Genomic DNA, 13,232 nt, shown 5'->3' with positions numbered 1-13,232 from the left:
GTAGATTCTTGCAGTACGGGAATATTGATCTGGATTTTTTACACAACATCAAGATCTATTAATAAGGTCACCAAGATAGCAATCGAAATCGGAAAACAGCTGTTTTTTCTCAAGTATAATGTCAAAAATTTCGACTTTGTTTACGTTTTCATAATGGAAGTCAATTCACAATAATGCATTTTGACAGCAAACTTGAGAGGTATCGATAATCAGCTGGTCTCCCTTGGTGACCTTATTTATAGGCCAAGCACAACATGAAGTGTAATATTGCGAACAACTACGCATCATTAACTCAAAAATATTTATTTAACCCTTTGACGTATCAATTAGCGCAACGAAGTTCGCTTCCAACTGTTAGCACACAACTTGCATTAGACTTTGTACTCAAATGCAAGAATTTTTTTTGTTCACATTATTACCTGAAAATAACGAGTTAGACTCGTGATAATCAATTTAGGCACAGAAATTGTACCACGAGTCAGACTCGTGGAAATACGTCAAAGGGTTAAAATAACTTATGATGCCTATACACTATACTGATGTACTGCTACTGGCGACGAGACCCTCAGTCAGCCCAATTTGAAAGACCATGTTAGGAGATGCTGTCTTCCATTTGATCTTTCGGATTTGTGGTCTTCCTATTTTGCTTGAACCATCATCTGTTTCGAATTTATATGCTTTTTGAGCTGAGACATCCTCATCCATTCTCATAACATGACCTAGCCAACGTAGTCGCTGCTGCTCGATAGTCTGACTATGTCATGTTCGAGAATAGATGGTACAGCTCATGGTTCATTCGACGGCGATTCTGGCGAGAGGTGGCCCTGTTTTTTAATTGCTTACTCAGACCATATTAACATCTCTTGGTCAACACTATTCTCCTTCGGGTTTCAAAGCTGATGTTATTAATGTTGTTTATGGCGGTACCGAGATATAAAATCGTTCCCTACCTCAAAGCTGTCGTATTCAAGTTCCACAGTTCAGACTCATTCTCAATTCGTTTAATGATGGCAGTTACCGCTCGCAATGTTCAGCCCATATGTCGATGTCGTCGGCGTAGGCGAGTAAAATGTACTGTTTGGTGTACAGAGTGCCCCTTCGGTTCACCTTTGCATCTCGTATGACATTTTCCAGTAGGATGTTAATCAAGTCACACGACAAACTATGACATTGTTTAAATCCTCGTTCGGTATTGGAGGGTTCTGTAAGGCCCTTTCCGTCTTTAACTGCTGATCTTGTGCCAGTTAAAGTTATCCTGCATAGCCCTATTAATTTTGCAGGAATACCAAACGCAGACATGGCTTTAAACACCCCTAAGCGGATTGGGCTGTCGAATGTGGCTTTTTAGTCGACGAATAGGTGAAATGTGTCCATGTGTTTTTCGTGGGTCTTTTGTGGGATTTGGCGTAGTGTGAAAATCTGGACTATGTTGGATCTGCCAGGTTTGAAGCCTGGTATGCTGCAATAATGTCATTGACCCTTGGATTCATGGCCTCTAATGCCAGAATAAATAAAAACAAATGCAAGAAGTCATTCTGTTCATTCGACATATTTTGGCCTTGTGGATAGATTACATGGTATTTTTTAATAACAAAAAAGCAACTATGTATGTGGTGGCTTCTTCTGCCAAATTAAAATAAATATAGGCAACAAGTGGTGGTGTTTATTGACATTTTTTCAACACATAACTAAAAACGCGAAAAAATAATGAAAGGTTATGGTTTCTTTCCAAAATCCGGAAGGGAATAACATGAATTATTTGTTTCATCCATAATAGTACGTTTACATTGTACCGGATTAAGTTAACTTAGTGGGTTTTAATTGCCAATTCCATTACACATTTGTCAAATAAATCCTCATAAATTAGGTTAACCCTGCAAAAAGTTCTAATGTACATCATGGTATAATAATAGAAGGTAACAGCAAGTGTTGTTGTACAACAAACGATACAACAACCACATGAAAATTTTTTGTTGTAAGTTATACTAGTGTCAACGTCACTTGACATAAAAATGTAAACAAACAAATTATCAACAAATTATTGGTTCGTTCCAGTTCTTTTTTAAATCACTCTCAGAGTACAAATATAAAAGTTCGGGAATGGAAATCTAGTAAATATTTCAAAATTAGATGACATTACTTCAAAATCAGAAAAATCCAACAGCCAATCAGAAGTAGGCATTCCTGTTTACCATTTTTACTCGGTTAAATTTCTCGAGTAAAAACTTTACAAAGAGAACGCCATTTTGTTTTGTGTTCTCTTAACATTGGTTGAAAATTTTACTAGTTTTGCGGGTTCAGGAACGGTTTTTGTAGAAAAAATTGCAAAATCAGTAGAAACTTTCAGGTTCTGGAACGGAACTTATATTTATTTTGAAAATGTGATATTTTTGAATCCTCAAAATAAAATTGAAAAACATGAATGAAAGTCTATAAAATTTATATTTCTATCGCTCATAATTGAGCCATTGCCACTTATATGTGTAACTCATATGAAAATGCTTATGGTGTTTTTACACGATATGTATTTTACATATGTGCTGTCACTTATTTCATCCATATGTAATTCCTTATGTGTGTCAAAATTAGCGGCGTACACAAAACATTTATTTTTGTGTTCAAATCGGCATATGTATTTTACATATGACAACCTATAAACAAAAAAATCACTTTTATTTTTTCTTAAATCAACATCTTTTTTTATTAAACACCTACAAACGAAATAATAATTTGTAATTGTTGCCTTTTCATCCTTTTCTTTGACTTGCAATTGAAATATTTTCTTCCAACAATGTGTTTCATTCAAACAGCTGATTTACTTATGTTTCACATACGAAAATAGAGCGCGTCCTATTCGGAAAAAAATACATATGTAATTGCATATCGTTTTGACACATTGAAATTTCCGTATGTTTCACATGACGAGTTCGATTTCCATATGCAAAAAAGTGACAGCACATATGTAAAATACATATCGTGTAAAAACACCATTAGAATTTCGAGTTATTCCATGAAGAAAGATTTGCTTCCTCGAACTTTCCCAGCAGGCAGATTGAGTAAATTGAATGCGGGATATTATTTAATAATGAACAATTTCAAATTGTATCCATTCTTAATTTTCCTGTTAGGTGATTTTTAAAAACCTTATTTGGCATATTCATATTGACACTATTATTACGTTGGAATCAAATCAGCTGGGTTTTGCTGTTACCTTTTATAATTGTACCATGAATGTACATGTAGTTTTATAAAGTAATTACTTCCAGACGACTAGTTAAAAACATATGATCTATTCCAGAAACTGCAAGAATTCCCAATTTTTTACTGCGATAACAATTTTCCGGTATAATATCGGAAACAAATATTACAAATTAGTAGATTCTTGCAGTACGGGAACAGTACAGGGTGCATATATTTCAATTTATTTGACATAGTATTCAAAACAATAAACACACATACACAATTGAGAACAAATTGTAATCAGTCGGTAGATTTTGCCCTACCTAGTAATAATTATACCATGGTAGATTTTCATTTATAAAAATAATTTGAAATTTAATTTTTTTTACATTTTACCAAAAAAAAACCGAAAGATGAATGGAATGTCGGAGTTTCTTTTCAAAATCGAGTTTGGAATACCCCAAAATCGAATATAATCATTCACAAATCATAAATTTCTTCTTACCAATGCTATACAATTCATCTCTAAACAAATGGATTTTAGAATAATGTCTTCAAATTCAAAATATGTCTTCCAATTCCAAAAATAAAATATTAAAAATATGTCTACGATTGTACCTAATGTACATGTTCATTCCAATAAGCAGCCTTTCCAATTGCATATTGTAAACAAACCCAGAGTTACTCTTCAAACGTATGCTATTTGTAATATATGAAAGCAACTGTGTGTATTAGTCTTACGTGTGAAAGAAGGAAAAAAGTAAATTTTTGAGCTAAAGATAATAAATAATACGCCAATATATTTGTAAATATATGGAAGATGTTCTGTTAGTACTTTTCACATTTCCAAAGATTTGATAACAAAACATCAGGTAAGTGGTCATTATCGTTGGGCAGACCCCAGCTGAACTGATATCCACGTCAGACATAAAGAAAACGACGAAATAAACGAAAAAAACAGCACCAAAAACCAACAAAAAAGGAAAACAAAAGTGCGAAAATCCCCTACAGTTTATCTATTTTATTGAATAAAATTATATGGGGGCTTTCACAATTTAACATAAAATTATCCCTTTCTATTTTGCAGAGCGACAGATAAGTGCAGCACCACCACAATGAAATTGGGCTTAATTGCCATTGGTATTTTGTTGATCGTACAGACAACACAATGGGAAACGGCAACAGCTGAATTACAAGGGCCGGAGGTGGTTTCACCATCCGCCGCTGCTGATGGTGGTTCTATTGCCACAGAGAAAGCAACATCGAATGGCGGTGATAAAGATGAGAGTGGTGGCGATAGTAGTTCAGCGAGTAAATCGGATCGGGAAACATCGGACAACGATGAAACAACAAATGAAATTCCCAGTAACTTGCGGAAAGCCGCCAAGTATATAGATGATCAAATGGAGGCCGCCAAAACGGCAGCTCAAATTGCTGCCAATATTCAAGGCACCGAGGCAGATGGCAAGAATAAGTTGCTTAAATTTGCTATATTCGAACGCCTGTGGAGTGAGGAGGTTGTCCGCAAGAAATTACAAGAGGAAATTGAGTTGCTCGAGGCAAAGCAACAACCACAAGAAATTATTGATCCAACACCGGAACAAGTTGAGGGTATGTAAATTATTTTTAAAAAGAAGGGGGACATTTTTAATGTTAATCATCTTTTTTTTAGCTGAAAGTATGTATGAAAATGCCATGGAAATGTTATCCAAACCCAATTCGGATAAACGTGTTGCCTTTACACTGATACGCAAAGCTGCCGAAATGAAACATAGTAAAGCTCGCGCCGAATTAGCATGGGCCAAAGTGTTGGGCCACTATATGGATTTTGATTTTGAATATGCAGCAAACGAGTTTGATGAATTGGCTAAGGAAGGTTTGCCCGAAGCAAATATGGTAAGACAAGAATACATATTAAAATCATTGATGAAAAATATTTACTAAATTTTAAACTGCGCTCTGGTTATTGTATAAAATTTTGCTTAGTATCACTTCGTGCATCGCAAAATCTTATATATTTATTCCAGACATTGTTTCTAAATTCCGCTCACTTCCCCAAAAATCGCAATTATTTGCTCTTTATAACCCGCTAAAGTTTCGGTATAATTCATAGTTCTGTTTTAGGTGCTTAAGCTGCATGATCTAAATTTAAATGATTACGTGTCATAAACGCTCATGGGATTATTTATGCAATAAATTACTGATAACAATTCTGTTCTTAGATTCAGTCTTATGCAGATTTATATATACCAACCACTAACCGATTTTGCATTCAAAAATATGTTCTTAGATTCAGTCTTATGCAGATTTATATATACCAACCACTAACCAATTTTGCTTTCAAAAATGTGTTTCATACATTCCATAATTTATTATATGACAGACTGCATTCTGCAATGACCTACGTACAATATGTCCAATATTTGTTATTTAAAATCATTCTCCATATACATTCGAAATTGTTTATAACGACATATCGGTTATAACGACGCCGGTTATATGTGATTTCAAATGTAATTAAACACGATCCCATTATTCTTGATTTAGAAATTGAAATTCTCGAACGAATTATCTGCATAGGTTTTTTAAAAAATCATTTAAAGTCAGTCGACTATATGGAATTTAAATTGATATTTTTCGTTTTGGTCCTACCTCCTCTCATTTGCTCCGATACTGCGTTCGGCATTCCAGCAAAATTAATAAGGCTATGCAAGATATCTTTAAATGGCGCAAGATCAGCAGTTAATATCGGAAAGGACCTCTTGGAGCCCATAAATATCGAACGAGGATAAGGACAAGGTGACAGTTTGTCGTGGGATCTTTTTAACATCCCGCTGGAAAAGGAAAGAATTTTGGCCCATCTCCTTATATTTTGTGTTTTTCGAGTTATCCCCATGTTAAAGAATTGTTAATGCTTTTTTCTAATGCGTTTATTTTCCTGATTCTAACTTCTACAAAAAATATAATGCTCAATAACATTTTTCATTTTTGTTTCCAGGGCCTTGCTTTCCTTTATTCCGTTGGTGTGGGTGGCAAAAATGTCAGTCAACCATTGGCCCTGATTCATCTAACCTTGGCGGCATTGGGTGATCATACATATGCTCAAATGGCATTAGGCTATCGTTATTCATTTGGCATTAATGTACCAGCTAGCTGTGAAAAGTCACTAACCTACTACAAAAAAGTCGCTAAAAAGGTGGCACAAAAAGTAACATTTTCCAGTGGTCCTTTGGTACATCGTGTCCGACTATTGGATGAATTGGAAAATCCAGGCAGTCAAGAAACAGAAATTGTTGACTATTATCAATTATTGGCCGATAAGGGAGATGTCCAGTCACAAGTTGGTTTGGGTCAATTGTACTATCAGGGTGGCAAAGCCATACAGCAAGATCATCAAAAGGCATTGGAATATTTTACGCTGGCTGCCAATGCCGGTAATGCCATTGGTTACGCCTTTTTGGGTAAACTCTATTTGGAAGGCAGCGAACATATCAAAGCGGACAATGAAACTGCATTTAAGGTAAGGAAAATAATTAGAATTAGTTTTTAAATATTATTTTAAAAATTTAATTTTTTGTGTTACAGTATTTCTCCAAGGCTGCCAATTTAGGTGACCCAGTGGGCCAAAGCGGCTTGGGTTTAATGTATCTTAAAGGTTTGGGTGTACCTAAAGATCCATTAAAGGCTTTAAACTATTTCACCATGGCAGCTGATCAAGGCTGGGTCGATGGTCAATTGATGTTGGGAAATATGTATTTCAGTAAGTTTTGAAAATTAATTATTTCTTAAAAAACTATTCATGTGTTTTATTTTTTTTAGCTGGTAATGGTGTTAAGGCTGACTTCAAACTGGCCCTTAAGTATTTCAATTTGGCCTCTCAATCCGGCCATGTTTTGGCGTATTACAACTTAGGTTTTATGCATGCTTATGGTATTGGTATGCTGCGTTCTTGTCCAGCTGCTGTAGAGGTAATTTAAATGTTCGATCAAAGTTATTTAAACCATCTCATTATTTTCTTCTTTATTTTATCGCCCTGTATCTTTCAGTTCTTCAAAAATGTTGCTGAGCGCGGCCGTTGGAGCACAAATCTGATGCATGCCTATTCGGATTATAAAAATTATCGCATCAATGAAGCCTATATGCAATATGCCCTATTGGCAGAATTAGGTTATGAAGTTGCTCAATCAAATGCTGCCTTCCTTTTGGATCGTGGTGATGTTTCCATATTCCATGATCGCAATGAAGAGTTAATTAGAGCATTTTACTATTGGAAGCGTGCGGCATCACAGGGCTATTCGGCGGCACAAGTTAAATTGGGCGATTATTACTATTATGGCTGGGGCACAAATGTTGATTTCGAAACAGCGGCCGCTTTATATCGCAAGGCATCGGAACAACAATATAACGCACAAGCAATGTTTAATTTAGGTTATATGCACGAAAAAGGTCTGGGCATGAAAAAGGATTGGCATTTGGCAAAACGTTTGTATGACTTGGCTGCCGTAACAAATGCTGATGCTAAAGTTCCAGTGGCAATAGCGCTGTTGAAGTTGCAGCTGTTGGCCAAAATTGAATCGATAAAAGAGGTATGTTTCGATTTGTTACCCATTGAAATATAAAATATTTATATATGTCCCCTGAACTCTTCTATAGGAGATTGTTACAATTCTTCTGTATATTGTACACCTTCAGAAGCTCAAAAATATTATAAAAACTCTTGTATTGGTAGAAGCCATTGAGCTCTTCCTCTGTATATAGTACACCTCCAGACACTTAAAAATATTTAGAGATTCCCTGCAGAAGCTCTTGTATTGGTAGAAGCCCACGAGCTCTGGTATAGAAGATTGAGGCAATTCTTCTGTATATAGTAAACCTTAAGAAGCTCTTTTATAGATCGAAGACATTCAGAATAGAAAGACGAACTTCAGAAGCTGTCGTACAAATAGATGACTTTTTAAATCACTGTCATAAATACAAGACCTTTAAAAGCTTTTTTGTAGATACAGAGGCCTACAAAAGCTCTAAAATACAATGTATTAAGATTTGATTCTTTAGATAAAATACCTTCAGAAGTTCTAACGGTAATATACGTTTTTTAGGAACTCTTCTATATATAAAAATCCCTTAAGGGTCCTGATAACGATACTAGATCTTCTGAAGCTATAGATGGCAGAACTTTAGAGACTGTTCTATAAATGAAAATCTTGTGTAGGCAGAATCCCTTCTATAGACAAAAGACCTTCACAATATCTTAATAGAAGTCTATTAACATAAGCTTTTCTAAAATAAATGACCTTCAAAACCTTTCAAGACTTCCAAACGTTCTTCCATTGATTAAAAACCTTCAAAAGCTATTCTATTGATAGAATCCCTTTGGGAGCTCTTCTATAGACAGAATACCCTTAGGCGTTCTTCTATAGATATTAGGCATTCAGATGCTCTTCTAAAGACATATGGCCTTTAGAAGCTCTGGAATGGGCATGATACGTAGAGAAGCTCTCCTTTAAATAGAAGACCTACAGAAGTTATTATATAGACTAACGACCCCTTTTTTATACCTCATCTATATTTAGAAATCATTTGGCTGATTTTGGTAGGTATAACTTTTGGAAGCTAAAAGTATAACCTTTAGAAGCTTTTCTCTAAGTGTATAAAACAGAGCTTTATAAATACTAATATGGAAGACCTTCAGAAGTTCTTATATAGACTAAACTTTAGAACCTTCAAATATAAACGAAAAAGCTTCATAAGCTCCCATATAACCGAATGAGCTTTATGAGCACTCATATAGATTAAAGTCCTATTTTATACCTTCAAAAGCTCTTCTATAGTTAGAAAATCGATTGCATGATTTTGTTTATACCTTTAGAAGCTCTTCTCTAGGTGGAAGACCTTTAAATATAATCAAGAACTTCATAAGCTCTCATATAAGACAGAGCTTTATAAGCACTAATATTGAAGATTTTCAGAAGTTCTTATATAGACTAAACTCCTATTTTATACCGTCAAAAGCTCTTCTATATATGATTTTGTTTATAGCTTTAGAAGCTCTTCTCTAGGTGGAAAACCTTCAAATATAAACGAAAGAGCTTCATAAGCGAAGGAGCTTTATGAGCACTCATATAATAAAAATGGCCTCAAAAGCCATGACCTTCCAAAGCTGGTATATAGATAGAGGATCTCCTAAATATTTTCTAAAGATAAAAGACTTTCATGAACTCTATAGGAGATTTTGCAGCTTCAATAGATAGAAAACTTTAAATGTAAAAGAAAAAGCTTCATTCCGAAGCTAGTAAGGTGCTCTATAAATAAAATGTTTTCATAAAGTCTTCCATAGGAGCTATAACAGCTTAAATATGGAAGACCTTCCGTAGCCCTTCTTTATTTAAAATACCTTCAGAAGCTACTTTATCCATAAAAGCTTTTAAGCTCTTCTATCGATAGAAGCGTTAAAAGCTCCTTGATCTGTATAATATTTGAAAGCTCTTCAATCAACAGAAGCATTAAGACCCTTCAATCGATATAAGCTTTTAAAGATCTTCTATAGATAGAAACTTTTAAAGCTCTTCTGTAGATGGAAACTTTTAAAGCTGTTATGTAGGTAGAAGCTTTGCTATACATAGTAGCTTTTAAAGTCCTTCTTTACTTAGAAGCTTTTAAAGCTCTTTATTGATAATCGAATTTTAAACTACTTCTATAGATAGAAGCTTTTAGAGCATTTATATAAAGACGACATTCAGAAACCCATTGATAAAATAACTTGACCATCTCTCCTATATACAACAAACATTCAGATTTTTTACCTGATTTTTAAATAAAATGTTCGCCATATCATTTTCTCCCCATTTTAGTCACCCTATAAATTCATCTTTTACTTGGACGAAAATATTGCTGCCAATTGGGATTTGTATATGATTACGATATTAACGCTGTTGCTTGGTTTCATAATGTATACACGGCGAACCCATGAACAACGTCAACAAAATCAGGGCGACAATAATCAAGTTCAAGCGCCAGATAATGTTAATCCAATTAATAATGATAATGTTGTGCCAAATGGTAGTGGTGGTGCAAATGACAGCAATGACATCGCAGCTACTGCACCATCCTCAACAACAACAACGACTGCAACAGCAACGGGTACAGTCAGCAGCTCAACAACATCAGCGACAAGTTCTCCAACATTGAATACGACGACAACAACAAATTCGACATCCATATCCACAGCGGCGTCGTCTTCAACGACGAGCACAACGACAACTAACAACACATCTCCAAAACCAGCATCAACATTACCCTCAGCTGCTTCGAACTCCACCGCTGATCCCACGGAGTAATAGTGATAATTTATGTTTTAATTTCTTTTTTGTTTTATAATTTTCTCATAACATGAAGACAAAACAAATACTACAAATTGTTTAGATTGCAAATAAATAACAAACAACCCAACAACATGTCGCCTCGTGTTAAATAGTCAGTCAGTCAAAATGACATCATCCTGTAACTCTGCTTAAATTAAAAATTTCGAAACAGAAATTGAAACCTCCTTTGTTTTACCTTAATTTGGAACAAGAAGATAATTACTGTCTGATGTTATGTATGTACATATATATATTTTGTGACTTTCCGAAACTACTTCGTTTTGCAATATAAACCCCATACTGTTAGTTATTCCCTTTTAGTTTAGTTCTCGATCTTAATTTGAATATAAAGGAACGGCCCTGGAGTTATAAACTACAATGCAACAAAGAACAACTACTAATATTCTTTGTCATTTGTTGTGTATATTTTTTTTAAATGATAAATATATAATTATTTACCCTTAGTGTGAGATAACAAATTGCAAAATTTTTATTTTGAGTTTATTATATATAAAATAATTATAAAACAAACAAAAAAATATTTCATTATTTTTCTAACATTATGTCAAAGAAGAACTGAAGGCGTATAATAATAAAAAGAAAATATAAAATTAAGTTAGTTTGTGTTTTTTTATTTACTCTATTATAGTAAAAAGGTTATTTTGAAAATCCTTGAAATATTCATCTCAAACTCTATTAACGAACAATGGAAAGACAAAAAGTAACCAGTAAACTTATTGAAAATTTCGTCGATGCCCTTCTATCCATTTTGTAAATATATATCCAGCCTTATTCTGAATTTTAATTCGCCGCGAATTTTCTTCCTTTCGTGTCTAGGTTGCACTTTCCTAACCACCTTAGGTTTCTAATGATGATGTAGATTAGAGCAGGCTTCGTTGTTGAGAAGACTCGGTGGAAAGTGAGCACCCACTAGGAAATACTCAGTTGTCTCCGTCTTCTCCTCGTCAATGCAGAGTCTACAGTAATCAGTAGCATCATGGTCCCATTTACTGGTAAAGGCCCTGATATTGCAATGACCAGTAGTGAATCCTTTCATTACTCTTATTTCAGCTTTGCTCAGGTTCAACAGTGAGTGTATCCTTTTGGTAGACAGAGTCGGCCAAATAGATCTTGACACATTGCACCTAGGTCCATTGTGCCAAAGTTTATAGGCTCTTTCGTCGAAGAGTGCCACAACGTTCCGATAAAGATGACATATGGTTGGTTTGTTTCGTCTGCTCTTTCATTACCCATGATGTCATGGTGTCCTGGTAGCCAACACAGCCGACAGCTGTAAGTAAGGCCTTCCAAAATTGTTCTACACTTGAGGACGGGCTCAGATTTGTTGTTACAGGATTTGATGGCTTTAATAGCTGATTGACTATCCACAATGATAGTCACCGGTTCAACGACCTCTGTATCCAGACTTTTTATCAATTCGGCTGCCTTCAGCTTGGAAAACACTACAGTTGCTATCCCACTTGTAGGTAAATTCAAGGCCTAGCCTTGACCCTGTATCTTCTTCCATCTTGGATCCGTCTGTATATAAATCCAGACCGTCCAGAGGAGGGTTACTTCGATTCCAGTCGTCTCTTCTAGGAATAACGACATCTAAATTGTCAAATCTTAGGATTGGTGAAATATAGTTGCGTTGGTCCAATGTCATAACTGGTTCGTTTAAGATACAACCATATCCAAAGGTACAACTTCGCCATAGATTTTGTTCATGCAGCCTTAGGGCACTACGAGCGACCTGACACTTAATGCTGAGGCCAGGAGGCCTTAAGTTCAGCATTGCGTTCAGAGCTGCTTGTGGTGTGCTCCGCGTAGAATCGAGGCGACTCTTTGCAACCCAATTAGAACACTTAATTAAAGCATAATAAATTAAGAAACGAGTTTGGAAGGTTGCGTTATATGAGGAGCTACACTAAAAAGTGAAGAAATACTTATAATTTTTGGTGGATACATTTTTTACGCTATGAGAACCCCTAATACCAACATACATCCAATTCGTTTGAATATGCTAAAAAGTGGATCCCATTATTGATAATTTTTGGTAGAATGATTTTCTCCCCAATGAGAACTCAAAAACCAAATTATATCCAATTGACATGAAAGGCGTGCACAATATTCTCAAAATTTCGAAAAATGGGAGGTACCTTTGTGTGGGAACTATTTAAAAACTTGTACCGATAAATTCCATTTTTAACACCAAACTTCCTAGGAAAATACCAAGTATGTAACATATTGCGAGCACTATCACGATTTCAACGGACGGACATTATAAATTTACATAGAATTTTATTTGGATCCAGTACGTTACTCTCTTCGAGGGATATCCAACTCATCAACCAGACATTTCTAAATCAATTTCAAACTATTTTACATGGATTTTGTCCAAAGACCTTAACTCGATATTTCGATGAGGCTCATTTTGGTCGTACCCAAGTTTATATTAGGACTATAACCATTAATCGTCATAAAGACTCTCAGAGGTTCACCTCATTCTTCGGTTTTACATTAGTTTGATGCCAAAGACCTATCAGTTCACTATTTCTGGTACCTCCCTCACAAACATTCCTAACATATATTTCTTTAAAGCAACCCCTTCTAGTACATCTCCATAGATGTTCAACAATTTGATAAGAAACATATACCTTATATAAAAAGAAAAATATCTTTAATACGAGA

At 35.0% G+C, this 13,232-nt stretch overlaps 1 protein-coding gene across 1 annotated transcript; it reads left to right on the top strand.

The window, feature by feature from the left end:
• Positions 1-4,410: 4,410 nt before the first annotated feature.
• Positions 4,411-10,517, top strand: LOC133327770 (protein sel-1 homolog 1). Its single transcript, XM_061536308.1, has 8 exons — positions 4,411-4,416; positions 4,467-4,791; positions 4,853-5,076; positions 6,179-6,700; positions 6,766-6,940; positions 7,000-7,148; positions 7,227-7,766; positions 10,032-10,517. The coding sequence occupies exons 1-8, from the start codon at positions 4,411-4,413 to the stop codon at positions 10,515-10,517; spliced, it is 2,427 nt and encodes an 808-aa protein (XP_061392292.1).
• The last annotated feature ends 2,715 nt before the right edge of the window (positions 10,518-13,232 follow it).

The sequence above is a fragment of the Musca vetustissima genome, unplaced genomic scaffold, assembly GCF_032173495.1.
Source record: "Musca vetustissima isolate MV318-11 ecotype Yass unplaced genomic scaffold, APGP_CSIRO_Mvet_v1 utg299, whole genome shotgun sequence".
NCBI classification, from domain to species: domain Eukaryota; kingdom Metazoa; phylum Arthropoda; class Insecta; order Diptera; family Muscidae; genus Musca; species Musca vetustissima.
The sequence above is the reverse complement of the archived record's forward strand: the minus strand, read 5'-3'. Positions and strand labels throughout refer to the sequence as shown.